This window comes from Accipiter gentilis, chromosome 23 (genome assembly GCF_929443795.1).
Source record: "Accipiter gentilis chromosome 23, bAccGen1.1, whole genome shotgun sequence".
Taxonomy (NCBI): Eukaryota; Metazoa; Chordata; class Aves; order Accipitriformes; family Accipitridae; genus Astur; species Astur gentilis.
This window is the reverse complement of record NC_064902.1, coordinates 10613266-10637546: the sequence shown is the minus strand read 5'-3', so window position 1 is coordinate 10637546 and position 24281 is coordinate 10613266. Positions and strand designations below refer to the sequence as shown.

The 24281-nt window shown below is 38.4% G+C and overlaps 2 protein-coding genes across 3 annotated transcripts in view; both read left to right on the top strand.

Moving 5' to 3' along the window:
• Positions 1-1521: 1521 nt before the first annotated feature.
• Positions 1522-8484, top strand: HESX1 (HESX homeobox 1). The gene is made up of 5 exons (XM_049826235.1): positions 1522-1624; positions 6163-6421; positions 6532-6737; positions 7050-7151; positions 8123-8484. Exons 2-5 carry the CDS (start codon positions 6208-6210, stop codon positions 8219-8221), a joined length of 621 nt encoding a protein of 206 aa, XP_049682192.1. The 5' UTR covers positions 1522-1624; positions 6163-6207; the 3' UTR covers positions 8222-8484.
• IL17RD (interleukin 17 receptor D) overlaps positions 1601-24281 on the top strand; it is a 75801-nt gene continuing 53120 nt past the window's right edge. Inside the window, exon 1 of one of the 2 annotated variants that reach the window (XM_049826220.1) lies at positions 1601-1624. Coding sequence is in view for 1 of the 2 variants with exons in the window: in XM_049826218.1 (XP_049682175.1) it covers positions 23871-24002 (132 nt within the window). In the remaining variant the exon portion in view is untranslated. Of the gene's footprint in view, positions 1625-23835; positions 24003-24281 lie in introns of those variants that run through there. The other variant, XM_049826218.1, reaches the window with a different exon arrangement.

Below are 24281 nucleotides of genomic sequence, written 5' to 3'. Positions count from 1 at the left end.
ATATCCATCTAAATTTCCATTAATTTAAAAACAGATTAAAATATACTGTGTGTCAAACAAGAGGCTGCATAAAATTCTCTCACTTAAAACTAACAAAAGCAAAACCAAATTTTACATAATATTTGAATTTGCAAACTGGTTCAACTCTGAAATTATTTTATAATACTTCATTTCTGCATTTTAATAGAAGATTGGTAACTTTTTAGATGCATCTATTATTACAGCTTAAAAACAAAACAACAGGGTTAAGCCTTGCTGGTTTTGCCTTTTTGTGGCCAGGTGAACTTGGTATAAAACCAGATTAGAAAGTATACCAAGTCATCCGGCAGAGCAAATGATTAACTATTGTACAGTCTTGCTGTGGAGACCTTTCTTTATGTTGTGTCAGATCGTGTTTTACTTTTAAAAGCAGATAAGGGAAAAGGCTGGTATTAAATTACAAACAAAGTTTGGGGGGCAGGGGGGGGTTGGGTTTTTTTTTGTAGGGAGTGGTGAGGAAATTTCAAAGTTACAACTTGGCTCAGCTGGTGGTGACTCACCTGTCTGAAGCAAGTCACACCACTTCTTTCTTTCCCTGTCATATGAGGGTAATAGTATAGAGTTATCTTACAAGGTATTTTAAAGACTAAGTCTTGTATCTGTAATTATTATGTGACAGAACACTAGCATTGTTTCATGACCTATATATATGTGCATAGCTTTCTGGTTTTGAGATCAGTTAACTTGTGACTAATTTTTACAGCAGTCTTCTGTAAGAAATGCTCTCTGTTTTGTACTATAAGATATATTTCCCTAGCAGAATTCAGGAAGGTAGTAACGTTAAATGGATTTGGTTTTAGTTAGCTTTGTATATTTACAGCTGTAAGAAGCAGAGGAAAAAAAGAACTTTACCTGCTATGAATAGAGAACAGCTCTTTGACAATTAAATGTTTTGTAGAAGAAAAACCAAAACACTAACAAATATATCTTTAATGTGTAGAAATATGTTTTGGTATCTCAGCTGGCATATAGCATAAAAATGTGTCTTGTTCCTGTTGATCTTAGCTATTCAGTTTAATGATTCAGTTTGGTTTAGTAGCAACAGAGAGGCCTTTCTAATAATTTCGTAGCATACCAGGACCTATTAGTAGTGGGCTTTTTTAATAGAGCCCTTATGTTGAAACATTCTGTAAGATATTGCTACTCTTGTTCTTACCTTTTCTGTATGTTTTTTACAAGTGTTACAAGGAATCAAAAAGTTTTATTTGAGATACAAATTTGACAGCAACAGGTGAGACTTGATAGTAATGGATTAAAGAATCCCTCTGAACCGTCTAATAAGTGTGTTTTTAGTGTTACACTTTTTTCAGTATTGTAGGCTTTTTGTTCGTGTGTGATTTTTTTTATTTTTTTTTGGGGGGGGCGCGTTTTGGATTTGTGGGGTGGTTTCGTGAGTGGTTTGGGTTTTTTTGTTCTTTCTGCAAAATACTTGCTAAGAGGCCTTAAAAATGGGGGAAACTAACACTTGGCACTATGTAAACAGGGAAAAGAGCAGCCGACATCTCTATAGAGGATTCCAGATGTGTCCCCCAATGGAGAGAACATTTTGCCTCTGCTGGAGGGTGAAAGTAGCTGTCTGGATAAGGTAGGCTTTATTCGCATGTTACCCACCGTTTCTCAGACTTCCGTTAGTGCCACCGTTGGATTTACCTTGAATTTATCTGTGTTCACTTAATCTCCCTGGATAAAAATAGCTTTTACTTCAGCCAAGAAATAGCTAACTGCTTTTAGTCATGTTTTGTGAAAATTGGTGTTAAGAGTTTTGAGGTATTCTTGCCTAAAAAAACCCAAACCAAAACAAACAAAAAACCCACAAACTAAAAACTTTTGAGTTTTGAAGTTGGCTTTGAATATAATCTTTGTTATTCATGTTCAAAACATATTTGAAAGTGAGCTATATGCAGCAGAATATCTGAGGTGGTGAAATACTTGTGCAGTGGGGTAAAGAAGCTGTGGGAAAGGTGAGTTGAAAGGCAATTTTTTTGAGTGTGATAAGTAATAAAGAAAGATCATATATACCATTTATACCTTCTTAAAAAGCTGAAAATATTGCACAGGCTGTTGTGAAAGTTGACCTGGCAGTGGAGTAGTAATGGGTGAGACTAGCAAAAGGTAGCAACAGTAAGCATTGGGGTTTCGGACCAAAGCCGGCAAGAACTCTTGGTGTGGTCTCTTCAGCTGGTATAATCAGAGTCCTTAGAGGCTTCACATCTCTAAAGAACAAGAGCTTCATCTGCTAAACACATGAACTCTACTGTCCCTGGGCAAAAAAACAGTGGTGCAAAATCTGAAAGGGACATTAGTTTGCTGCGTCATCAAGTATTGATGCTGTAAGAGGATTGGATTTGCATATCCAAGGAACAGTGATTTCTCCTATCATTGATTACTTAGGATTTTCGACTTAATGTTTGTTGTGTTGCTCTAATTGCCCCTACAATGGTATTTAGCTAAAACTCCACAGGTAGTTTCATATAGGTTGCAAGGGAAGCATTGATCATTTCTAATGGGCCAAAATAAGGAAATATAGTTTTTGAGTGAAAGCTCAAGGTCTATTTACACTTGCAGTGGGAATTCCTAGCAATTTACTAACAGGTATTCTTGGATCTAAACCTTCAAGTTTTCTGCCCTGTGGAAAATACATTTTCATCCTTATTTCTTAGAGAAAGGTTTATCTTGATAACAAATAGCTTTCTTCTACAACTAAGCAAGCTGCTCTTCAAAGAAATCTAGCAACTTTTGAATGCTGGACCTTCAGCTAGACTTTCCAGTAGATTTATCTCTACATATATGTTGTTTTAGAATTATAGAATGTTTTGGGTTGGAAGGGCCCTTTAAAGATCATCTAGTTTCAACCCATCTTTGGGACATTTTTCAGTGGATGAGGTTGCTCAAAGCCCCATCCAACCTGACCTTGAACACTTCCAGGGACGTGATGGAATTTTGGCATAATGCAGACTTCTTATCTTTAGAATAATTTCTCTTTTCTTGAGAAATTTTCATAAACAGTTATGTGGAGCTGCATTAGCATTATAAAGGTCTCTTAGATACATGGTGTTTCAATTTCACTGAATTTCTCAGAAATTAGAGAGCATAGTGTGAGCATCTACCTTGTGACCTTCTGAATTGGTACTTGCTATTCCTATATGCAGTTGCAGTCATGAACTCTGTTTAAAAACAGGAGTGTTGATGTTTCAGTGACTGCATTGCAGTCTCCAGGTCTGATTCAATTCAACATTGAGCAAATGAATGTAATATGATTATTTTAATAATAACACAGTTTGTTACTCAGATAACATTGCTGAATGAACCTAACAGCTAGGCAAGGCTAAACACCAGGTGGCAGTATTTGGTGAGCTTCTAACCTGTGCCTAGCAAATGAGTTAACTGGTTTTGGCCTATTTTATGAAAATTCTTCCCGAGAGTTACAAAGACCCCTTTTCCCTGAAGAGTCATTAAAAACTCTGAAAGAATGAGTGTTTCCAACTGGGAATTAAAAGCAGTTTACCTAAAGAAGTTTTTTTCCATCTTCCACAATCTGAGAGACCAAAAATAAGTTATAATTCTTGGTTAACTTAATGCTTAGCTTTGGGAAGATACGTGCCTCTCATAAATGTGTCTCTTACCACCACATGTGCCTGTCTTTATTGATAGTTCTTGATAGCTTCCTGAGAAGAACATCTATTAAGGTATTTTCCACTTTGAGACTTGAAGTATGTAGTAATCTGAGTCTCAGCTGTGTGGCTCAGGTTAATGTCATTCATATTTATCCAGAAGAAATAAATATTTTCTGAAACGTTTTGTATCACTGCTTGTGTTGGTTTTTTTAAGTTCTTTAAAAAAAAATTAGTGGGCTGTATTTGGAAACTAGCTATTTATATTATAATTATTAAGAGTTTTTATCCATTAGTTTCTGGATTCAAGAGGCTGTGTCTTTATTAGTGATCATGCTTTTCATGTCTTTTGGACAGAGCAATTGGTAAGGAGCTCCAAGTTCAGTACAGAAGGAGATGCAATGTTTTCTTTTTGACTTAATGTGTTTTGTGGGAATTTTTTTTTTTTTTTTTTTTTTTTTTTTTAAGAACTGGTGTTCCATGTAGAGCCTGTAGAGGCACAAACTGATCTACCAGTCACTGCTGTGTAAGAGGCTTTGCATTGTCTCTCAAGTAACCTCTGGACTTGGTGTGCAATCTAAATACTTAAAATAACTGCCAGCAATCAAGAAAAGGAGTCCTGTTGCTTTGTTAAGGTCATAGGTTGCTTTGTTGGGAACAGCTGTACTGAAACATAAAGGGCTGTGAGGCCCTTGCTTAACAGGGTTTCCAGCTGACCTCTAGTTTACCAAATATTCCAGCAAGCAGTGGTTTCATACATAGGTCCTTATGGCTTTTTGTATGTCTGCACTGTGGTTGCTCAGGCTGTTAAATGATGGTTGGAGCTTAGCTTGTCTGTGGTCATTGCAGTTATACTGATGCCACTTCAAGATCCATTGCTATGTGTTGATAAGGTATCCTTAGTAAGATGACTTCTTGAATTGTCACTCTTTGATAGATTGGTTTGACAACAATATCACTGCACAACCCAAAGTCAGTCCAGTAAGTCAACATTCTTCAGCTGAACGCCCTTCTGATATAAAGCCACATATGGATTGCATTTTTCCTCTATAGAATCTCCCTCAGCACAGTATCATCAATTCTAGGCTGCGCCATTTCTTTAGCAATTTTCCTGCTTCTGTCTATTCCTAAAGGTTAGTCTTGGGTTGCTTACAAATGTACAGAAAATCAAACTGGAGGTACTGTTTATTTCCTTAATATTAGTTGGTAGCCATGTGAAAGTGATGGATTACACAGAATAAACTACTCTGAGAAAATGGTAAAACAAGAAAAAATAGAGGACCAGATTTTTGCTCTAAAAGCATACAGTCCTACATGTTCATGTGCTCCTACATAATGTGCTCCAAATTAAAAGTTTTATGTAAGAGGGGTCACTTTTGCATCCTGAAATTAAAATATTGTTTTCATTTTTGCATGTTATAAAATAAAGCTTTGTCCAAAATAAGAAAAGGAGGAATCTCTGTAGAGAGGTTATCCTGAACCAAAAGCTGGTTTTGAACATGTGACGTGAACTGCTGTGTGGCTGACACATGATAGCTTCAATATAAAAATATTATAGTTGGTGCTTTATAATGAATGAAATCAGAATTCTGTTTTCAAACTTTGAACCTCATTACAAAACCTTTACCTCCTTTCTCCCTATTACTCATGATTTTTGGTCATTTTAAGTGTTTGCTCTGTAGGACTTAAATAAATTTCTGTTGGTTATAAACCTACAAGAAGGAAGGAATATCTAGCAGTAAGAGGATGTTTTTAGACCAGTAAATTTGAGCATACTGCTTCTATTAGTTTAAGTTTTGTTTTTATGTTGTAAAGAATGATCAGGAAGTTTCACATACGGTATGTTTCAAAAAAAGCTGCAACAAAGTTATTTTAATAAGAAAAATGAATGCATGAATTATTTAAAATAGTTGGTGCAACTGTTCCTGTTTACTAATCCAGGCACTCGGAAGGCAATTACACTGAGCTTTGACAACATTGCCAACCCGCTGCACAGTGCCTTTTGCCAAAAGCTATTGTTGTTCTATTGACCATGTTCACCATTACATATGCATATGAAAATACAGAGGCATTTTCATTGGGATTACCCTAATAGCATTAAGAGATTATTTTTTAAATTTCCTTGGAAGGAAATTCACTTAAATGAGATTACTTATTACTTGACTGGTTTCCTATCGTGCTGCTATGTTTAGGTAAGTGGAGTCCATTAGAGTATAAAGTTTTTAAAAAAACTGATTTTATACATTAATGATTTCAAATAAAAGAGAGGTACTATATTTGTGCACAGCTTCTTTTGAGAAAGTTAAGTCGATGTTCTGGTTAGGAGAGATAACACTTTTTGTCCCTCTTGGTGGCCCCCCTAGTGTCACCATTAGTTGCTAATTACTTGCAAACAAATAAACAATTAACTCCTCGTGCCTCTTGGTGGGAGAGTTTTCATTGACATGCTAAAACTTTCTAATAAAAGATTTTAATTAATGACGTTGCAAATCCAACCCCCTTGTCAACATAGCTATAAGGAGGACTTGTGGAGAAATTCAAGTACAGTATACATGCTATGCTGGCTGAAGGTGAAAGCATGGCAAGTACAACGCTACAAGCCGCTAATACATCAGCGTCTCAGAATCTTCAGAAAGTGTCTGGTTTTGTAGAGAATAAAACCACACCGTGCTCGTTTTCCATTGAAAGTATTTTGGGACTGGAGCAGAAAAAAGATGGCATTCCAGCTGTGCAACCTCACAGACCATGGATGGATGCATGCACCAACTTGGGTAAGTCAGTCTGTTTTGTAACTTCTCAAGCTTTTAGTCCTTTAAAAATGTAAAAAAGTAGTTTCTACTGAAAACAAATAAATTGAAACTCATTTGCTTGCTTTTTCTAGTTTTAGGTGATGACAGTAATCCTCATCTGCAAATCCCTGTTGTTTGCTGTGAAAATCCTTTATTTCATGCTAACAGTAATCCGGTGCAAGAGGAGAAAGTTTTGAAATGTGAAAAATATTTTTCAGTCGCTGAAAGGCGATCTTTCAAACGAGAATTGAGCTGGTACATGGGTAGAAGACCAAGAACTGCATTCACTAGAAAACAGGTAGGGATTTTCTCAGTATTTAATAAATGAATAACAATGTAGTTTAGTAAAATGTTGGTAGAAGCCTGTAACAGCTGATTAATTCAGTATGATGTACCTCTGCAGAGAGAAATGTAATCAGGAACTACTGTAAATTAACAGTAATGTTGCTAATTTCAGCAGAACTGTGTTTATGCATGGAATCAGAATGGTGCAAACACTGCTTAGAAGTCTCCTGTTGAACAAACTAAACGCTTTCTTGTATTTATTTTATTTTATTACTGCTATGAAGGTAGTGATAACTATTCAACAAGTGTGTTTTAATCTCCTCAGATTGAACTCTTGGAAAATGTTTTTAAAGTGAACTCCTACCCTGGCATTGATATTAGAGAAGAGCTAGCTCACAAATTAGATTTAGATGAAGACAGGATCCAGGTAATTAAAAATGTATTTGAACTTTTCTGTAATTCTATCTATATGTACTCTCTGGTTATATAAATAAGTAGTTCGATAGCAGTAGCAATAATTTTAATAATCTCAATTTAAAACAATGTAAATTTATACATGTGGTATGCCCTCAATGATTTGTGAAATGGAAGCCATTGAATTCCTTCTGAAATATGAAACTTTCTTCCATAGCATTGATGAGGTATTCATCGCTACAGTGTTTGTTATATCTGCTCTGTTAATCTCTAGTTATCACGTGCAGGACTTGATATTTGCCTCCACATTTTAAAATCATGTTTATATTATGCTTGTCATCATTTGAAAAACAAATTTGAAACAAATATTGAAATAATTTGTATGAATGTGGAAGTATTTTGTGAGACTGTCAGCAGAGAGCATACATGTGTTAAACCGATGTTTGAGCCTATGTCTTCATCTGGCCAAAAGCAAAAACTACTTGGGGATTTTAATTATTGATTTCCAGTAGTCCAATGTGATAAGAAGCATACCATAAACATTAGAATTTGGGCCTCACCTTGATGTTTGTTAAGCTTTTGATGCAAATATTATGTTAGGGTTGGTAGGAAGCTTGATGTTGCTATTAATTAAGCAGCTGAAGAAATAACACCTTAAGACTTGTGTGTGAATTCCAGATGTTCAGGATCTTCCAGGGTCTGATTCAGTGTCACCGAAGTTAATATTAGTTTTTATAGTAATTACAGTGAAGCTGGTCCTCACTTTCCAGTTAAGCTGGGGGTATTATTTTCTTCATCTGCGGTGTTAAAATTATTGCAGGTAGCTACAGGCCATCATCTGCAGATTTTAAATTTGTATTGAACTTCCAAACTAATGTCATTACACAAAATACTGTAAAGTTGTGTGAGTATTTTTAAGTTTCAAAGCTTATTCTGCTTACAGTGCTGTATTTCTGAAAAGCACGCCTTTTCTTTCAATTTTAGATCTGGTTCCAGAACCGTCGTGCAAAGCTGAAAAGGTCACACCGAGAATCTCAGTTTCTAGTGGTGAAAAATACTTTCACCTCCAGCCTGCTAGAGTAGAAAGAAGAATGGTTTGCTGTTACGGCACTACAACAGCACATGAAGAATTACTGGAATTTTCATAACTTGTATTAAGTAGTGGTGATATAATTAATTATGACTTTATCCCCAGATTTGAAAGTTTATAATAATTTTCATTGAAATAAACTAAATACTTAAAGTTATTATAATCTACTTTTTGTGGAAAAAGTAAACTTTTCCTATATATTTTAATAAGTATTTTCAGAAGAGTTTAGATATTTTTGAAGTTTAAAAAAATCCAAACCCTAGGTTGCACAAGACTTTCAGCTAGTATGAATTGCAGCAGCTTAACTGAAGATGACTTAACAAAGCTTCATAGTTTTAAAAAAAATCTGTTTAAAGTATGAAATACACAATATGCAAAATAGAGTTTGCTACTTGAAGCAGACTGTGTGCTACATTGGAGTTTAAAAAGCTTATTTATGAAGAGTCTGATAGTTTTCATAAAGAACATAATTTTTAGAAAAAGGTGTCTCAAATGGAAGGGCTAGTATTCAACTGACTGTTCAGTTTAGAACAATTGTTTGGTTTAAAGAAGCTGAAAATTATGATATTTTTATATCATATTTTAATTAATTTAGGATAGTTGCTTATTTAATACTTGAACTTAGCTATTTCCAAGTTAATTTTAGGGTGTTGAATTCATTTTTATCAAACAATACATGAAAGTATCATATTTGATATTCAGCCTGAAGTCTACATGCATAAGGAGAGCCTTATACAAAAACCCCAACTCTTCCTGGCCATAATGTAGGAAAACATTGTAAGTATGCATTTACACCGTTCCTTGTTCAGCAGAGCTTTAAGCACTTGCTTGAAGTGCTGGTGTCCCTCAGTGAGACTTCAGCCTGTGTTTCTTACTAGAGATATGTTCTACGTGGGCCCAGCTGTATATACAAAAAGTCATTTTGTGTTAGGCTGATGGTTCAGCAGAAGCACTGACTTTAAATGATATTTCAATCTTTAAGCCTGAAAGAAGTAGTAAATCCCAAAGAATTTAGACATAAAGCTTTGCTAATTGCATTTTCCCACTTCGCTGACTTGAAAAATAAGTTTTATTTTGAACCAAAAATATATTTACAGTAGTCAAAAAACTGAACTGAATCATTTTATCTGATTTAAAAAAAAAAAAGAAAAATTTTGAAAACTAGGGAGAGGAAATTATGTGAGTGCTTATGACATTCAAATCGTTTTTATCTAACTCAGAGTATAGCTCTCAGACTAACTAGCCCACATTGAAGGAATGCTTAGCCACTGAGCTGTGATGCTGGTTTCCAGATTTCTTGTGGAAATGCTTTATACAAAGTACTTTGATATTCACTGGAGGAAGAATTTGAGCCAGTGTTCTGTCTACATACCATAGCCACCAGGCTCATTCACAGTCTGACACTCAGCTTCTATGAACTCAGGACACTGAGGATGTCAAAGTCAGCATATCATTATTAATATAAGCTAAATATAAATAGCAAAAAAAGGGAAAAAAATCCATAGCATCTTGTAATGTTTTAGTAGTGCAAATACAGTTAGATTGTTCTTCACTTGCACTTTTGTGTTTAATAAAATGACAACAGATTTTTTTTTCCCCTGGCATGTTACTTTCAATGTAGTATAGTATCTAGAAGAGGTAGGTCTTAAAATTTTGAAGACCTGTCTCTACTGCTTCCAGACAGTTTTTGATTCCTATAACTCTTCTAATATGCTCCGCTTTTCCTTTGGTTTGTGTTCTTTCTTATGACATCTCTTTATATTTCAGTTGTTACAATGGATGATTTAATGTTTGCAAGTTATTGCGAAATGCAGTTAGTTAGGATTTTATGAGATAACGTTGTACCTGTTATATCATGAACAAACCAAGTAGTGCTCTTCCTTTCTCGATGCTTGCATCCATGATATCTGCTGTCCTATAGAATGAAAGGTAAGTTTGAGAAAAGCTGTGATAGAAAAAGCTTAGTTTTATGTAGTCTCATATTAGGAAGACTAAAGGGAAGGGTGATCTGACCTCAGTCCTTAGTTGATATTTTGGATGATAGGTTGAGATATAAGAGTTTAAATAAAAAACATTTCTATGTTTTCTGAAAAATATTACTGAAAATCTGCATTACTTTAGAACCAGGCTACAGGTATTTGTCATTTTGTGTCTTTAACTTCATGGGCCCATTGCCTTCATTTTTATAGAATCTCTAAAATCTTGAATTGTTTGACTTTGCTCCTAGAAATCCTATTTCAGTGTGAAAATAAAAACTTTTATCCAATATTGAAATGTTAATTATTCATGCTTTGTTGGATTCAGGAAATAACACTAGTAACAACTTCTGTTGTATCCTGCATTCAAAAAATGCCTAAGGGAAATGGAGCCAAATCCATTAGGAATCGTTTTTAGAGAAATTGGAATCTCAATTCAGATGCCTACCTGATATGGTAAAGACAATATTGGGAGTGCATGAATTCTATTTTGTTTTTCTTCTGACCCCAAAACATATATTGCCCATAGCTTAACCTTACTGCAGGTAATTTGAAACTATTGTCTACTTTACTGCTGCAAACAAGGCTTCCAGCAGCAACAGATAAGACTAATCTGTACAGATTGATGCCTAAGAACCTTACTCTGTTATCTGGCAAATACCTAAATACACCTAATGTCTCTTATAATGGAACGTGTCTCAAGTGACGGAAGTCTGACAAAGCAATTTAAGAGGAGTAGAATAGTAGCAGAATAATAATAGCACCAGCCCTGGTATCCAGCTCTCAATTAGCAGATGTTACCAGAAGGATGACTGGTGTAAGGTAGTACCAGTGTAGCACGTACTCCTGAAAGGCAGAAAGTTTAATAGCATAATTGCATTATTTGCTTCATCTTGGCTTAGTTTGTTCTTTCCAAAGTAAATGCATCAAGAAGTTAAAGGAGAACCTCAACTTTACATTTATACCTACTTTGACCAGCATGGGGTTAAATTGTGGCCATCACTTTCTCAAATACAGCTGAATTTTTTTCCACCTTAAAAAAATATGCCTGGACTTCACAGGATTTTCTAATCTTGTACTTCCTGATAATACGCAGCTTTTTGGGCTCGCTTGGTAATACATGCAATACATGATGTTCTCTGTCTAGGCACAGCGAGTCCAAATAACAGTAGTGGATGAGACTGTCAGAAGAGGCTACCATGCATGCTGAAATCTGGTCCCACTCCAGTTTTGCATACTTTGCCTTGCAGTGTTTCTGTTTGTCTATCTACCCTTCAGAACTGTGATCAGAAAAGTCTCAATCTTCTTGGTTCCTATTCTGATTTAAGATTTGTGAAGCCACAACCTCCTTTGCTTCCTGCCATTGGCTCCATTGATCAGTTGACCCTGTGATAAGCTAATACATTTACTAGGATGGTGAAAAACTGTTATAGCTAAAAACCTGGCTAGTTATAATACCTTAATATTGGCAAGCTGTTACGTCAACATCCATCAAATAGGTCCAGTTCCTGTGATCCTAATTGGGATGCTGGGCTGCATAATTATTTGTTTTAAATTGATGTTCTTCTCTTAATTAGTGTCTCTATATTTGACTTTTTTTTTCTAACCACAAACTTCAGCAGTGCCCAATGCTGTCCAAAAAAGATGAACTATGCTCAAAGTCTAAAAGCAGGTTCAAATTAACTTATACTAAAGAGCCAATGCTTCCAAAGTGTCATTGTAATATTATTACTTGAAGCATACATAAAAGCATAGTTTGAAACTTAGTCTGTAAATTACCAATGTTAGCATTGAAAGTTCAGATTTAGAGCACCATTCATTAAATTGTCACGTAAGACTTTGAATTTGCAATTATTTAGTTTATCAAGTCTGTGCTTACAAATAGGAAGCTAGCACACCAGCAAGCTGTATGTTATAGTTTTCCTGGTGTATGTGACTTGATTTAACAGAAGACTTGCACAAAAGTAGCATAAAATCATTTGCAAACACCTTCAGATTACCTAACATGAAATTAAGCTAATTTTAAAGTTGAGATTAACTCTCTGCGTTAACTAGCAATCATAAAATCAAAGCTTTTTATAAATTGGTTGTAAAATAACCTTTTTTTCCTTTTTTTTTTTTTTTTTTTTTTTGAGTCCTTGGTTTGACTTAGTTTCCCTATCAATTATTAGGTTGGTGGTCTTTGTCCCTTCGTTTTAACAGACTTAATATTACATAACAGAATGGGAAATATAAGGTATTTTATTTTCACAGGTACTTTTGAACAATAGCGATTGACCTACATTATTATTTCATGTCCTGTTATTTGTGTCATGGATTCATCTTGACTCAAAATCATATTCTGTTACTTTTATTAGAGCTATTTAGAATATCTTATATACTTATTTGATAATGGAACAGTAAAAAGACAAAGTAGTAATGATCATTATGGGAGGGGGAGCTGGGGCTGTTCAGCATCTTGGGGGAAGGGAGTATCCCATCTGATTGCATGACAAAGGAGGTTCAAGTGGTCATAATGGGCAAACAGTTGTTAGTGAGGGAGAGGAATCTAGGGCTGTTGAAGAGCCATCAGTTCTAGATTCCTTTGTGGGGGAATAGTCCCGTGACTTGCATGACTTCAGGGGGAAAGGGTTAGACAGAAAATGTGGAAGACCAGTCTTTCTACTTTGGGCACCCAAAGCTGATATTGGCATGGACTGGCAGTATTAGACCAAATCAGGAGAATCTCAGAAAGTATGAAGTGCCATGTTAGCATGGCAGAGTATTAGCATTGCTGTTTTACTTACCTTAATTAGCAAAATAGAAAACTAATCGTGTATTTGTTGTGTTTAGATGAAGCAACAAATTGAATTTCTTCTAATACCTGTTTTTGCAGGATGCTGTTTATTAGTAATGAGGCAAGAACATGATCAAAAATGCTTAGGCATATACAGGCTTTGGTGTAGTTGTGATGCAATTGCCAATGACTTTCATACCACCATATATTTTATATTTGATCATATGAATGTGGTACAGTGCTGGTATTAGAGTGATAGAACAAGCGGTGCATTGCCTGTGCCTTTATTAAAAAATAAAAAATAAAAAATGCAAAGAAGAACAAAAGAACAGTGAAATAATAGGGTTTTCAAGTGTCTTTTGATCAATGCTGCGAATCGGCATAGTCTAGTGCCTTTAGCAAACAGAATGTCTGTTGATTCAAACACGGCTCAAGTAATGCTTTTGATACCAATTTTCAAGCATGGTCATCTGGTTTGGGATATTGTAAGGATCCGTATGTGTGGCCTGTAAATATGATACCATACCTGGATTGGGAGGGAAATACATATTCCTTCTTTTTGGATTTACAGTCCAATATTTTGTTTTTCCTAGCTTCTAAACCAGTTTTTCCTCTGCCACTGTGATGGCTGGAGAACCCAATGAGTATAGTCTATCACTCTTTTCCTTAATATTGCGCAATTTGGAGCAAAAAGGACAAAAGTCAGCTGGTGGAATAAGATAGTCCCCTTCATTAAAAGTTACCTACATTATGTTATTAGTCTTGTTACTAATCACTGTAAAATTTGGTGAATTTGCCATTTTTAAATTGCATATGTAAGCATGTGTTTCAAACTTGTTATCTCATGGTGATCTTTTAAAAAAAACCAAAAAACCAACTGTACTGTAACTTTGTACCAACTTAATTACAGTACCTTAATTTTCTGTAATCCTTTCTTGCTCTTTTAACACTGAATTTTTACTTTACCAGTCTGTATCATTTTACTACTTCTAAGGTGTTAAGTGCCTGTCCACAATTTCTAGATTCTGGGGCAGTCTTTTGTCTGTGTATAACCAAATTATGTTTTATATATTAAATAAAAATTTATATATATATTTTAATGATAGATTTTACACTGTTTTAATATTTGGAATAGTATTGCATCAATGATAGTAACACTCCAAAATATCTTGGGATTCAGTTTCTATGAATGATGCCATATTAAGGAAATTAGAAGATAGCAGATCAAACATTCTGTATTAAAGATTGTTGGCTATATATTAGCTGCATCTTAACCACTTTGATTTTTCGTTTTAAATCAGACTTCCTAAATCTTGAAACAGTGATGACTGTATTTGAAATGCCTATAAAAATGCTGGGCTGCTTTTGCCCTCTTGTGGCTAGATTTTATAATTACAGTTCTACATGTTTAATTTTGAGTAAGATCTGCAGTCATGAGTTAGGCTGTAGGTAGACAGAATGCCAGCAGGTGACTACCTATTTTAATTGTTGTATGAACTTTGTGACAAAATTTATATTGTACGTGCATACAAATGCTTGACGTTGGGCCTGATTTTCAAATGTTCTGAGTGAACAATGTTGAACTGAACCTAGTGAAAATTGGCGGGCGCTTAATATTTTTATGATAGTCTGAACATTTATTAATAATTAGCTATTACCGTAAGAATTCAGTTGTGGGCAGCCAACCTTTTAAAATCTTGCTTCTAAATTAATTTAGGCTGCTTTCATGAGTACATGTTTATAAGACTGCCCAACATAGTCAATTTATAGTAGCAAATCTTTTTACATTCCAGAAAGCATTTGACAAAGTGGCCAGTAATTCTAAAAAACCCACCCCTTATAGTGTAAAACTTAGAATAACTTCTGCTACAGTATCTACTAATATAATTCTTCTGTGGTAATATCAAAGTTGACAATGCAAAGGTTTGCCATGCAGAAACACTTATTACTACCAGACTTTTCGTTTATCATTGTTTTATCACATTAGAAGGATAAGAAATGACTTTGTGCTGTTTAAATACTGTGCATTTCTTAACAGTTTGTCTTGAATTTCAAAGTGTTCAGTCAGGGTAAAATATTAAAAAAATGTGATAGTATCCACTTTAATTCCTTTCTTGATCCAAATATTTGTAAGTTACCGGGTAGATACTTGGATATGAGGCATACAGTGAAATGCAATTATCTCACTTCAGAGTTGGAACAGCATCTTATTCTATGCTACAGGATGTGTCTATCTGACAATATAATTGCGAATTGCTCTAATTCATTTTGACAGAGAAGTCATAGGGAAGCATTGCCCTTAGAATGCAGATGGCTATGGCTAGATGTAATTCAAGGTTAATATTCAAGGGTCACCTCTTCCAAGCTTAGGAGCAATGCATCCCAACAAAGAGGAAATCAGGCAAAAATGCCAGGAGGCCTGCATGGATGAGCAAGGAGCTCCTGGACAAACTCTTAACACAAAAAGGAAGCCTACAGAAGGTGGAAACAAGGACAGGTAGCCTGGGAGGAATGCACAGAAATTGTCCAAGAAGCCAGGGATCAGGTTAGGAAAGCTAAAGCCCTGCTACAATTAAATCCGGCCAAGGATGTCAAGGGCAACAAGAAAAGCTTCTATAGGTATGTCGGTGATAAAAGGAAGAGTAAGGAAAATGTGGGCCCTTTCCAGAAGCAAACTGGAGACGTGGTTACCCAAGATATGGAGAAGGCTGAGGTGCTCAACAACTTTTTTGCCTCAGTCTTCACCAGCAAGTGCTCCAGCTGCACTGCCCAAGTCACAGAAGGCAAAGGCAGGGACTGGGAAAATGAAGAACCATCCACATCTAAGGAACCTGAGGGTGCGCAAGTCCATGGGACCTGATGAGATGCACCCATGACTCCTGAGGAAACTGGAGGATGAAGTGGCTAAGCCAGTCTCCATCATATTTGAGAAGTTGTGGCAGTCTGGGGAAGTTCCCAATGACTGGAAAAGGGGAAACATAACTCCCATTTTTAAAAAGGGGAAAAAGGAAGATCCAAGGAACTACAGGCTAGTCAGTCTCACCGCTCTGCCTGGCAAAGATCATGGAGCGGATCCCCATGGAAACTATGCTAAAGCACCTGGAAAATAAGGAGGTGACTGGTGCCAGCCAACATGGCTTCACTAAGGGCAAATCGTGCCTGACAAATTTGGTGGCCTTCTACGACAGGGTTACAGCATTGGTGGACAAGGGAAGAGCAACAGATATCATCTACCTGGATGTGTGCAAAGCATTTGACATTGTCCCGCATGACATCCTTGTCTCTAAATTGGAGACATGGATTTGACAGATGGACCACTTCATGGATAAGGAACTGGCTGGATGGTCACACTAAAAGAGCTGTCAATGGCTCGACGTCAGAGTGGAGACCAGTGATGAGTGGTGTTCCTCAGGGGTCGTTATTGGAACCGTGCTGTTGAACATCTTTGTCAGCGACATGTACAGTGGGACTGAGCGCACCCTCAGCAAGATTGCCAACGACACCAGGCCGTGTGGTGCGGTCGACGCGTGGGAGAGAAGGGATGCCATCCAGAGGGACCTTGACAGACTTGAGAGATGGGGCTGTGTGAACCTCATGAAGTTCAACAAAAGGCCAAGTGCAAGGTTCTGCACATGGGTCAGGGCATTCCCAAGCACAAATACAGGATGGGCGGAGAATGGATTGAGAGCAGCCCTGATGAGAAGGACTTGGGATTGCTGGTTGACGAGAAGCTCAACATAACCTGGCAATGTGCGTTCGCAGCCCAGAAAGCCAACCATATCCTGGGCTGCATCAAAAGAAGCGTGACCAGCAGGATGAGGGAGCTGATTCTCCCCCTCTGCTCCACTCTTGTGAGACCCCACCTGGAGTACTGCATCCAGCTCGGGGGCCCCCAACATAAGAAGGATGTGGACCTGTTGGAGTGAGTCCAGAGGAGGGACATGAAGATGATCAGGGGGCTGGAGCACCTCTCCTATAAGGACAGGCTGAGACAGTTGAGGTTGTTCAGCCTGGAGAAGAAAAGGCTCTGGGCAGACCTTACAGAGGCCTTCCAGTACCTAAAGGGGGCCTACAGGAAAATTGGGGAGGGACTCTTCAACAGGGAGTGTAGTGATAGGACAAGGGGTAATGGTTTTAAATTCAAAGAGGGTAGAGTTAGATTAGATATTGGGAAAAAATTCTTCACTGCAATGGTGGTGAGGCACTGGAACAGGTTGCCCAGAGAGGTTTGTGGCTGCCCCATCCTTGGAAGTGTTCAAGGCCAGGTTGGATGTGGCTTTGAGCAACCTGGTCTAGTGGAAGGTGTCCCTGCCCATGGCAGGGGTGTTGGAACTAGCTGATTTTTAAGGTCCCCTCCAACCCAAACCATTCTATGATTCTCTGATATTTTTTGTGAAACCTAAGTAAGTTATGTGGAAAACCCCCTTTTCTTGTAGACATTCTTGTTTAAATGAGAAAACTGATCCAGTCTTTCCCTTCTTTCCTCTGTAAACATACAGTCCTGGGCAGTAAGTTTTATCACAAATTACAGTTTAGTAGGGGTGGTGTTTTCAGTGATTGTTACTATTATCATCAAATTAGAAACAAATAATAATTAACTTATATTAACATGCATTAACTTTCTATGTAAGTATTAACATCTTGTTCATTGTGTTTGATCAGTCTATTTTTGTCTGCATGTTTATCTTGGTCTTTCAAAAAATAAGCAGATAACTCAATCCTGATCCAACTACTTCAAATTTTTGTTTTTTAAAGAATGTGCTAGACTGTAGTTAGAAAGAACCTTGAGTTTGCTTGTTTGAGAGGTAGGGCTGCCAGCAACAATTGTCATTACTAGCAGGGCCCTTCCTCTTTTTTTTTTTTTTAGCCCAGTCTTGTAGAACTGCTGTGGATTCTTTTGTAAATCTGCTATAAAATGTTTTTAAATTCTTGTCTGAAATATTTTTATGTATCTATCACATAAACAAAGATTGCTATTTCCATATGCTTCCAGCCTTAGTATTTTCTTTTGTTTGTGTATTTCCTTTAGTGGGAATAGAATGAGGTGCTATTGACAAAGTGCTTTCCAATCTTCTTCCATAATGGTTGTACAATAGCACGATTTTAATTCTTCTGGCCATGTTCCTATTGTTCTGTAATGGTATCTGTTAGGAGTGTCTCTATGCATTTTAATAGCAAAAATCTTCAAAAAATTTTCTTTAGCCTTAATTACCCTTAGCTTTTGGCCTCAAATAACAAATGATGTCATCCTGAAGTGCTTGAGCAAATAGCTCTCCCTCAGTTAAATGGGAAAGGGTTTAAGGCAGGTTATGAGCAGTGAGGGGTCTCTTAGTGTGCTAGGATTAATTTTGCAGACATTGCCACAGGATGCTGTTGAATTTCAGAATAGACTGTTAAATCAGGTTAGGGTTGCTCCCCCCACCACTCTCCCCTCCCCTGTATTTCCCTGCAGAAGAAAAATGACAAGATGTCTGGATGGAACATACTGTGCTGTAGTAAGAAAGGGTTGAGATTGGAACTAAAACTGAGAAACTTTTGTAAAAACATTATTAACATTTGTAGCATTTATTTAAACTGCATTGTGGGGATCTTGATTTGCATTTTTAATAGTTGATTGAGATGAAATGCCTATATTGCAGAAAATTATTTTAAAATTGAACATTAAAAATTATTCAATTATTATTAAAGAATAAAACATACATTTGGGGATACAGTTGTTGGTTTGGAATATTAATAGTTCAACAGAATTTTTATTGAAAAAATGACTCTTCCTTGCAACTTTTCATTTTCTTTGCATCACAAATCTACTTTTCTCTAAAAGTGCAGTTTCGTATTACACCTAATCCAGGGTAACAGAAGACTGCTGCTGAAAGATACAGTCCTGCCCTGCTCGCTCTTTTCTGAGAAACAACATGTGGCCACAGAGTGAGTCAATTCAGCATGCCTTTGGAGCAGGGAGGAGTGTATTTCGTGGCACATCAGCAAGCTGAATCATCGCAGAGAACTCATCTGTCTGTTCCTTTATTATATTCATATGAATAAACAGATGCAAAATTAAAAAGAAGTACAGAGACTTGACATTTGACTGCAAACGTTCTCTGCCAGCAGAACAAGTTGCCGTGTATATGATACAGAGAACTGTGAGGTCTGGGGAGTGGTAATATTATATGAAGATTTGCATCCATGGGTCACTGATAAATTGTTATTTTGATGGTCATCAGAGGTAATTTTCTTATAATGACTGTTTGATTTATTTCAGTCAGTTCCTTTTCACCATAACTTAATCTTACATCTGATGCTAACTTGAGCCTTTAGGAGTATAGGACTGAAACTTCCTTGGTCATTAAGTGCAATTTCCTGTAAAAGACATTAAGTCATCCAGAAAGGTCACAAGACCATTCACTCCTTACTGTCTGAACTCTACAAGCCTCAAAACATCCCCAAATATCTGAAGATAGACTTGAGATTTTTAAGAAAAAAAGGTCAAATATGACAGTGTGACATAAAAAGTGAGCAGGAGAGAAATATCACTATCAGTATATGGTAAAGGATTCTGTACAGTCTTGCTTATTCAGCATTAAGGACTGGATACTCAATTTCAAGACTTGTTGCAAAGCATGTGGGTATAGAAGTGGTGGCTACCAGTGTCAAAGCAGAATTCATGCATCTAATTCCACTTTCAAGTCCCATCTGGACACAGCAGCAGCTACTCCAGAAGTGCCAATAAATGTTTGGACACAGCAGGAGGCAGCTGGCTGCCAGGACAGCATGCTGTGCCCTTTGCCACTCGCAAGATAGAAGCAGCCAGTTGGATGGAGTTGTTCTGGAGGCTGGATCTGGGCTCCGTGGCCCATACTATTTGAAGCATCCACTGGTAATGTCTGGATGACCTTAGGAAGTTGAGTGTGTGTCTACAGAAGGCAGCAAATTAAAAACAAAAACCACTACACCCAGGGGTCTTTTCCTGTCTTACTAGGGGGCAGAGTCTTTCCTAACTCCAAATCTAATTATTGGTTTAGCCTTGAGCATGTGTGCATGACATAAAAGCAGGCATCTTTATGACTCTGTGCTTCAGTTTCCTGATCTATAAAATGGGACTAGTAATACAGATTTTTCTTTCAGAATTCAGTGTTTTTCATGAGTTTTGGCACATTTCTCAAGGCCTAGCAATTTTAAAAGTTGCTTTGAACAACATAAGTATTCATAACAATTGATAGATTTGATTCAAATTTCAATTCAATTTTATGGGCTGAGGTCACTGTCTTACCATTTGATAATCTTTCACTTGAGCTTAGCCAGATCTTTTGAAAATATGGCATGTTATAATATGAAAGATGCCATCCATTCATGCCCTTGCTGAGAGTGTCCACATCCATGTCACACTTTCTAAATTTGTTCTTGAGGTTTGATACCGGAAGATCTTTCTTCCTCCTTTTTATGCTAGATGTTCATTCCATAGGTAAGCCATCCCCATGTGGGACACTTTAGCATAAGTGGTTGTTTTCAAAAGATCTGGTTTTCTGCCTTCCATTATCTGCCAGATTAAGTTCCAGAAGACCCTTGCATTGCAGGTTTTTTGTTCTGGGATCTTGTTTTTGCTTTTATGGAGAGTGAGATGATACTTTGTGATTCCAGACCTGTAAGAGGTTCCTGAGATGCTGCCAATCTTTTCGCATACTGCTTGGTTCACCGTAGCTCATCTTCATTTCCTAACAGTGGGAGGTGTTTATCTATAACAGAAGTGTGATACTGCAATAGTCACAATTGTCTGGTTAAGCTGAATATTTCTACAAGTATGATGCATGTTTTCTGGCCCAAAAGTGAGCTGTTTTCATAACTCCTTTTCCAGTCAAGATCAGTCTATCTTGGGAGAGATTTCATTGCTAGAAATATAAGGTATGGATGGAGCATACAACTTGCAAGTCTAAGAAGGAATTTTTCCTGAACGATAGAAAAAATCAGTAGTGAATTTTTAACCATATTATCAGAACATCTTATTAAATGAGTTTTCATGTTTTTGTAGGAACTGCTGAGTTCTCACTGTCCCCTCCATCTGGGAACAGCTGCTCAGAAAGGGGAAGAAAAAAAAATAATGCTTTTTAGCTTTAAGCAAGAAGGTAGGGTGGCAACAAAAACCAGCTGTAGAATGCATGATATTGATACCCATGACTTTTGGATATTGCACATTCTATACTATTTGGAAACAAGAGACTGTTGTAAAAAGGACAAAAGAGCCCACAGACAAGCAGAGTCTCCACAGCCACTTTTGCCCTTACATGAGCTAGCAGCATTTTGGAGAATCTAGCTAAAAACGTTAACTGCTGTCATTTGATTCCCACCTCTCCTTTACCCTTTTCCACAAAACATTTCAGTGGAAGTTATTCTAAATGCATATGAAACAATGAAATACATCTGTATTCAGTCAGTTCATTCATGTAAGTTGAACATGGTGGCAGTATGGAGGTAATTTTTTTTCAGATATGTCATTTTGTTATTAGCTTAAGCTGAACTATGGGGAAGGAGGCATCAATGCTGATTGTGTCAGATGGCATCTTTGCTTTGGGCTAATAAGTTTGAGGTCTTAGTGAGTAAGACCGATCATTTTGCTGCTTTCTGGGTACTGCCAGAGTAATCAGTTGTAGCTGAGTTAGTTCTTGAGTTATTCTGCTACCTAGGAAATGTCAGTATTCATTCTGTATCTTTGTTTATATTAAAATCATTGTAGGCTAATGCATCAATAGCACAGATAATGCTAATTTTCCTCTTAATTCTCACTTAAAAATTTCAGCTTCTTGAGCAGTTTACATCTCTGTTAACAGAAAATGCCAAAGAGATTTCGCCATGGTTTAGTAGGAGATTTGTTTGCAGATCAATGGAGATGTGTTCAACAGGGAGTCATTGCTTGTTATGGGTGGTTATGGGCAGCAGAGACATTGTTGTCCTGTAAATAAGTTGTACGTATGTCTTCCTTTCTTTAGCCATGATACTGTGTTGCTTTATGTCCTTTGTAATACATTAAAACATAAAAGGAGTAGTTATTTACAGTTTTTTTACAACCTGACTTGATAAAATGAAAAAAAAAAAAAAGAAAAGGCTTCTATAGTTTTCAAGCCTGTTCGGTCACTTCTGAGTAATGCAAGGAGAAAATGAAGCAAGAATACCCAGATAGAAGTGTACAGTGAAAAAACATGTGCTAAACTTTAATTCTGGTCTGAGATATACTTGACCTTAGAAAATATCTCATCATAAAATGAGTGAAATTCCACCTATAGAATGAGTAGTCTTAATACTGCCTTTTTCAGGATTCCAGCCTGCATGGGAAATGGAGATCAAAAGTAAGCATCATTTGTTCCCAGAGCCTTAAAAGGACTATGGCCTAATCTCCAATTCGTGCTAAAAAATGTTTAATGGCAAGAATGTAATTTCTGTTCACGTCACAGTGAAGAGCTATGACCATCCTGAGACCACAAACTGTTTTCAAAGGTAACTGTGAGTGCAAGAACTGTGATTCATCAACTTAAACAAGCAGCTTAAGAGAGTTTTGTTGTATTATTTTTGCCGACAGTCACAAAGGATAGAAAACCCTATGGTAGGCGCAAAACCAGTACCAGTTTAAAATTTGCCGACTGATCATGTTTCCTTTCAATTGATTGGCTTAGTGGTGGTTTTGCATGCTATTTTGATCTAAACCATAATGTCTTTTATAATTCCGATGGGTTTGTCTGTTCCATTAGGATTATGGTTTTGTCCAATATTAATCACAGCAACAGAATGTACTAAAATCAGTTTTTTTAAAAATAATTGGAGTTAGGTGATGTGTAAAAGTGACTTACGATGAGGCCCTGAGCTGCCTGATCTAAAACTGAAGTTAGGGCTACTTTGAGCAGATGGTTAGACCTAATGATGACCCCCTGAGGTCAGTTTGGTCCAAGCCAAATTACGCTGTGGTTCTGTGCTTCAGGGGAGCCTTGGGCTTCTGTGTCTCTTACCTGATTTTGAGAAATTCAGGCAAGGGGTTTGTAATTGGTATAATTCACCGATAGGTATCAGAGCAGCTTGCATTTGAAATTTATTTGGAGTGTGATTTATTTGCAAGAAAAATGTTTGCGTCGAAGCACGTGGTACCAAAATTAGAGACTCCAACTGAAAAAGCTGATGTATTTACTGCTACGTGCAACTTCTGTTGCATTCTCTGCAGTTGAAATTCTACGGTAGGGTATACCCCCAGCTTGTCTGCCCTAGTATTTCATGCATTAGTCTTCAATTGTTAAAGACGCGTGATTGACTTCTGGCCTGCGGCCCCGACTTTGCCAAGTTACTTCCACTGCACCGCTAGGGTTTCAGGAGGACCGGTCCCGTTACCGAAGCGGCACCTCTCCCTTCTTGCGTGCCAAAATCCACAGGTTACTGTGAACTGCATCCAGCTCTACAGCGCAGGACGCGGATCAGCAGGACGGTCTCGCACCGTCTAAGGCAGACCGGGACGGACGCTCGGCTACCGGGGAACCCCGCTCTGTTCCACGAACGCAGCACAACGCCGCCCTTGTCCCCGCCGAGCGTAGCGAGGGCTCCTCGGGGGGAGGAGGCGGCGGGAGGGTGTCCCGATCGTCCCCGTTGTCACGACTGGCCGAGGCCGCCGCCCCGCTGCGGCCCAGGCCGGCCCTCCGGGCCCCCCCTACCCCCCGCCCGGGGCTGTGGTGACGGCGGGGCGGGGGCGGCGGGGCCGAGCCCCGCGCCCGAGGAGGAGCCCCCCGCCCCCGGGCCGGCGGCGCGCATGCACAGGACGGCGGCGGCGGCGGCGGCGGCAGCAGCAGCAGCAGCCACCACCCCCCGCCCCCGGTGCCGGCGGGCCGCCTCCGTTCTCCGGCGCCGCTGGGCTCGCTGCAGACCATGGCACCTGGGCTGAAGCTCGGCTCCTTCCTCTTCGCGCTCGTCGCCTGTTTCGGTGGCCGCCAGCTCGCTGGGGCCGCCGGAGGAGGCAGCGGCAGGAGGGGGCCGGCGGGCGATGCGTGCGGAGGGAGGGTGAGTAGAGCGAAGCGGAGTTGCCGCTCCGTTCCACTCGCGGGCGGGCGGGTCCGCGGAGCGGGGCGTTTTGCGAACTGCCGCGCTCGAAGGGGCGATGCTGGGCGTTTTGGGGCCGGGGGTCTCGGGCGCTGTCCCGCGGGCGAGCGGCCGTGTGAGCGGGACAGGTGGGGCCGGCGCTTCCCCGGGCGTGCGAGGAGGCGGCGGGCTGCCGTGGAGGGGGGAAAAGCGTCTTCTGCAACTAATACAGCAGCTCCGGCGCTCCGCGTCTGGTAGTTA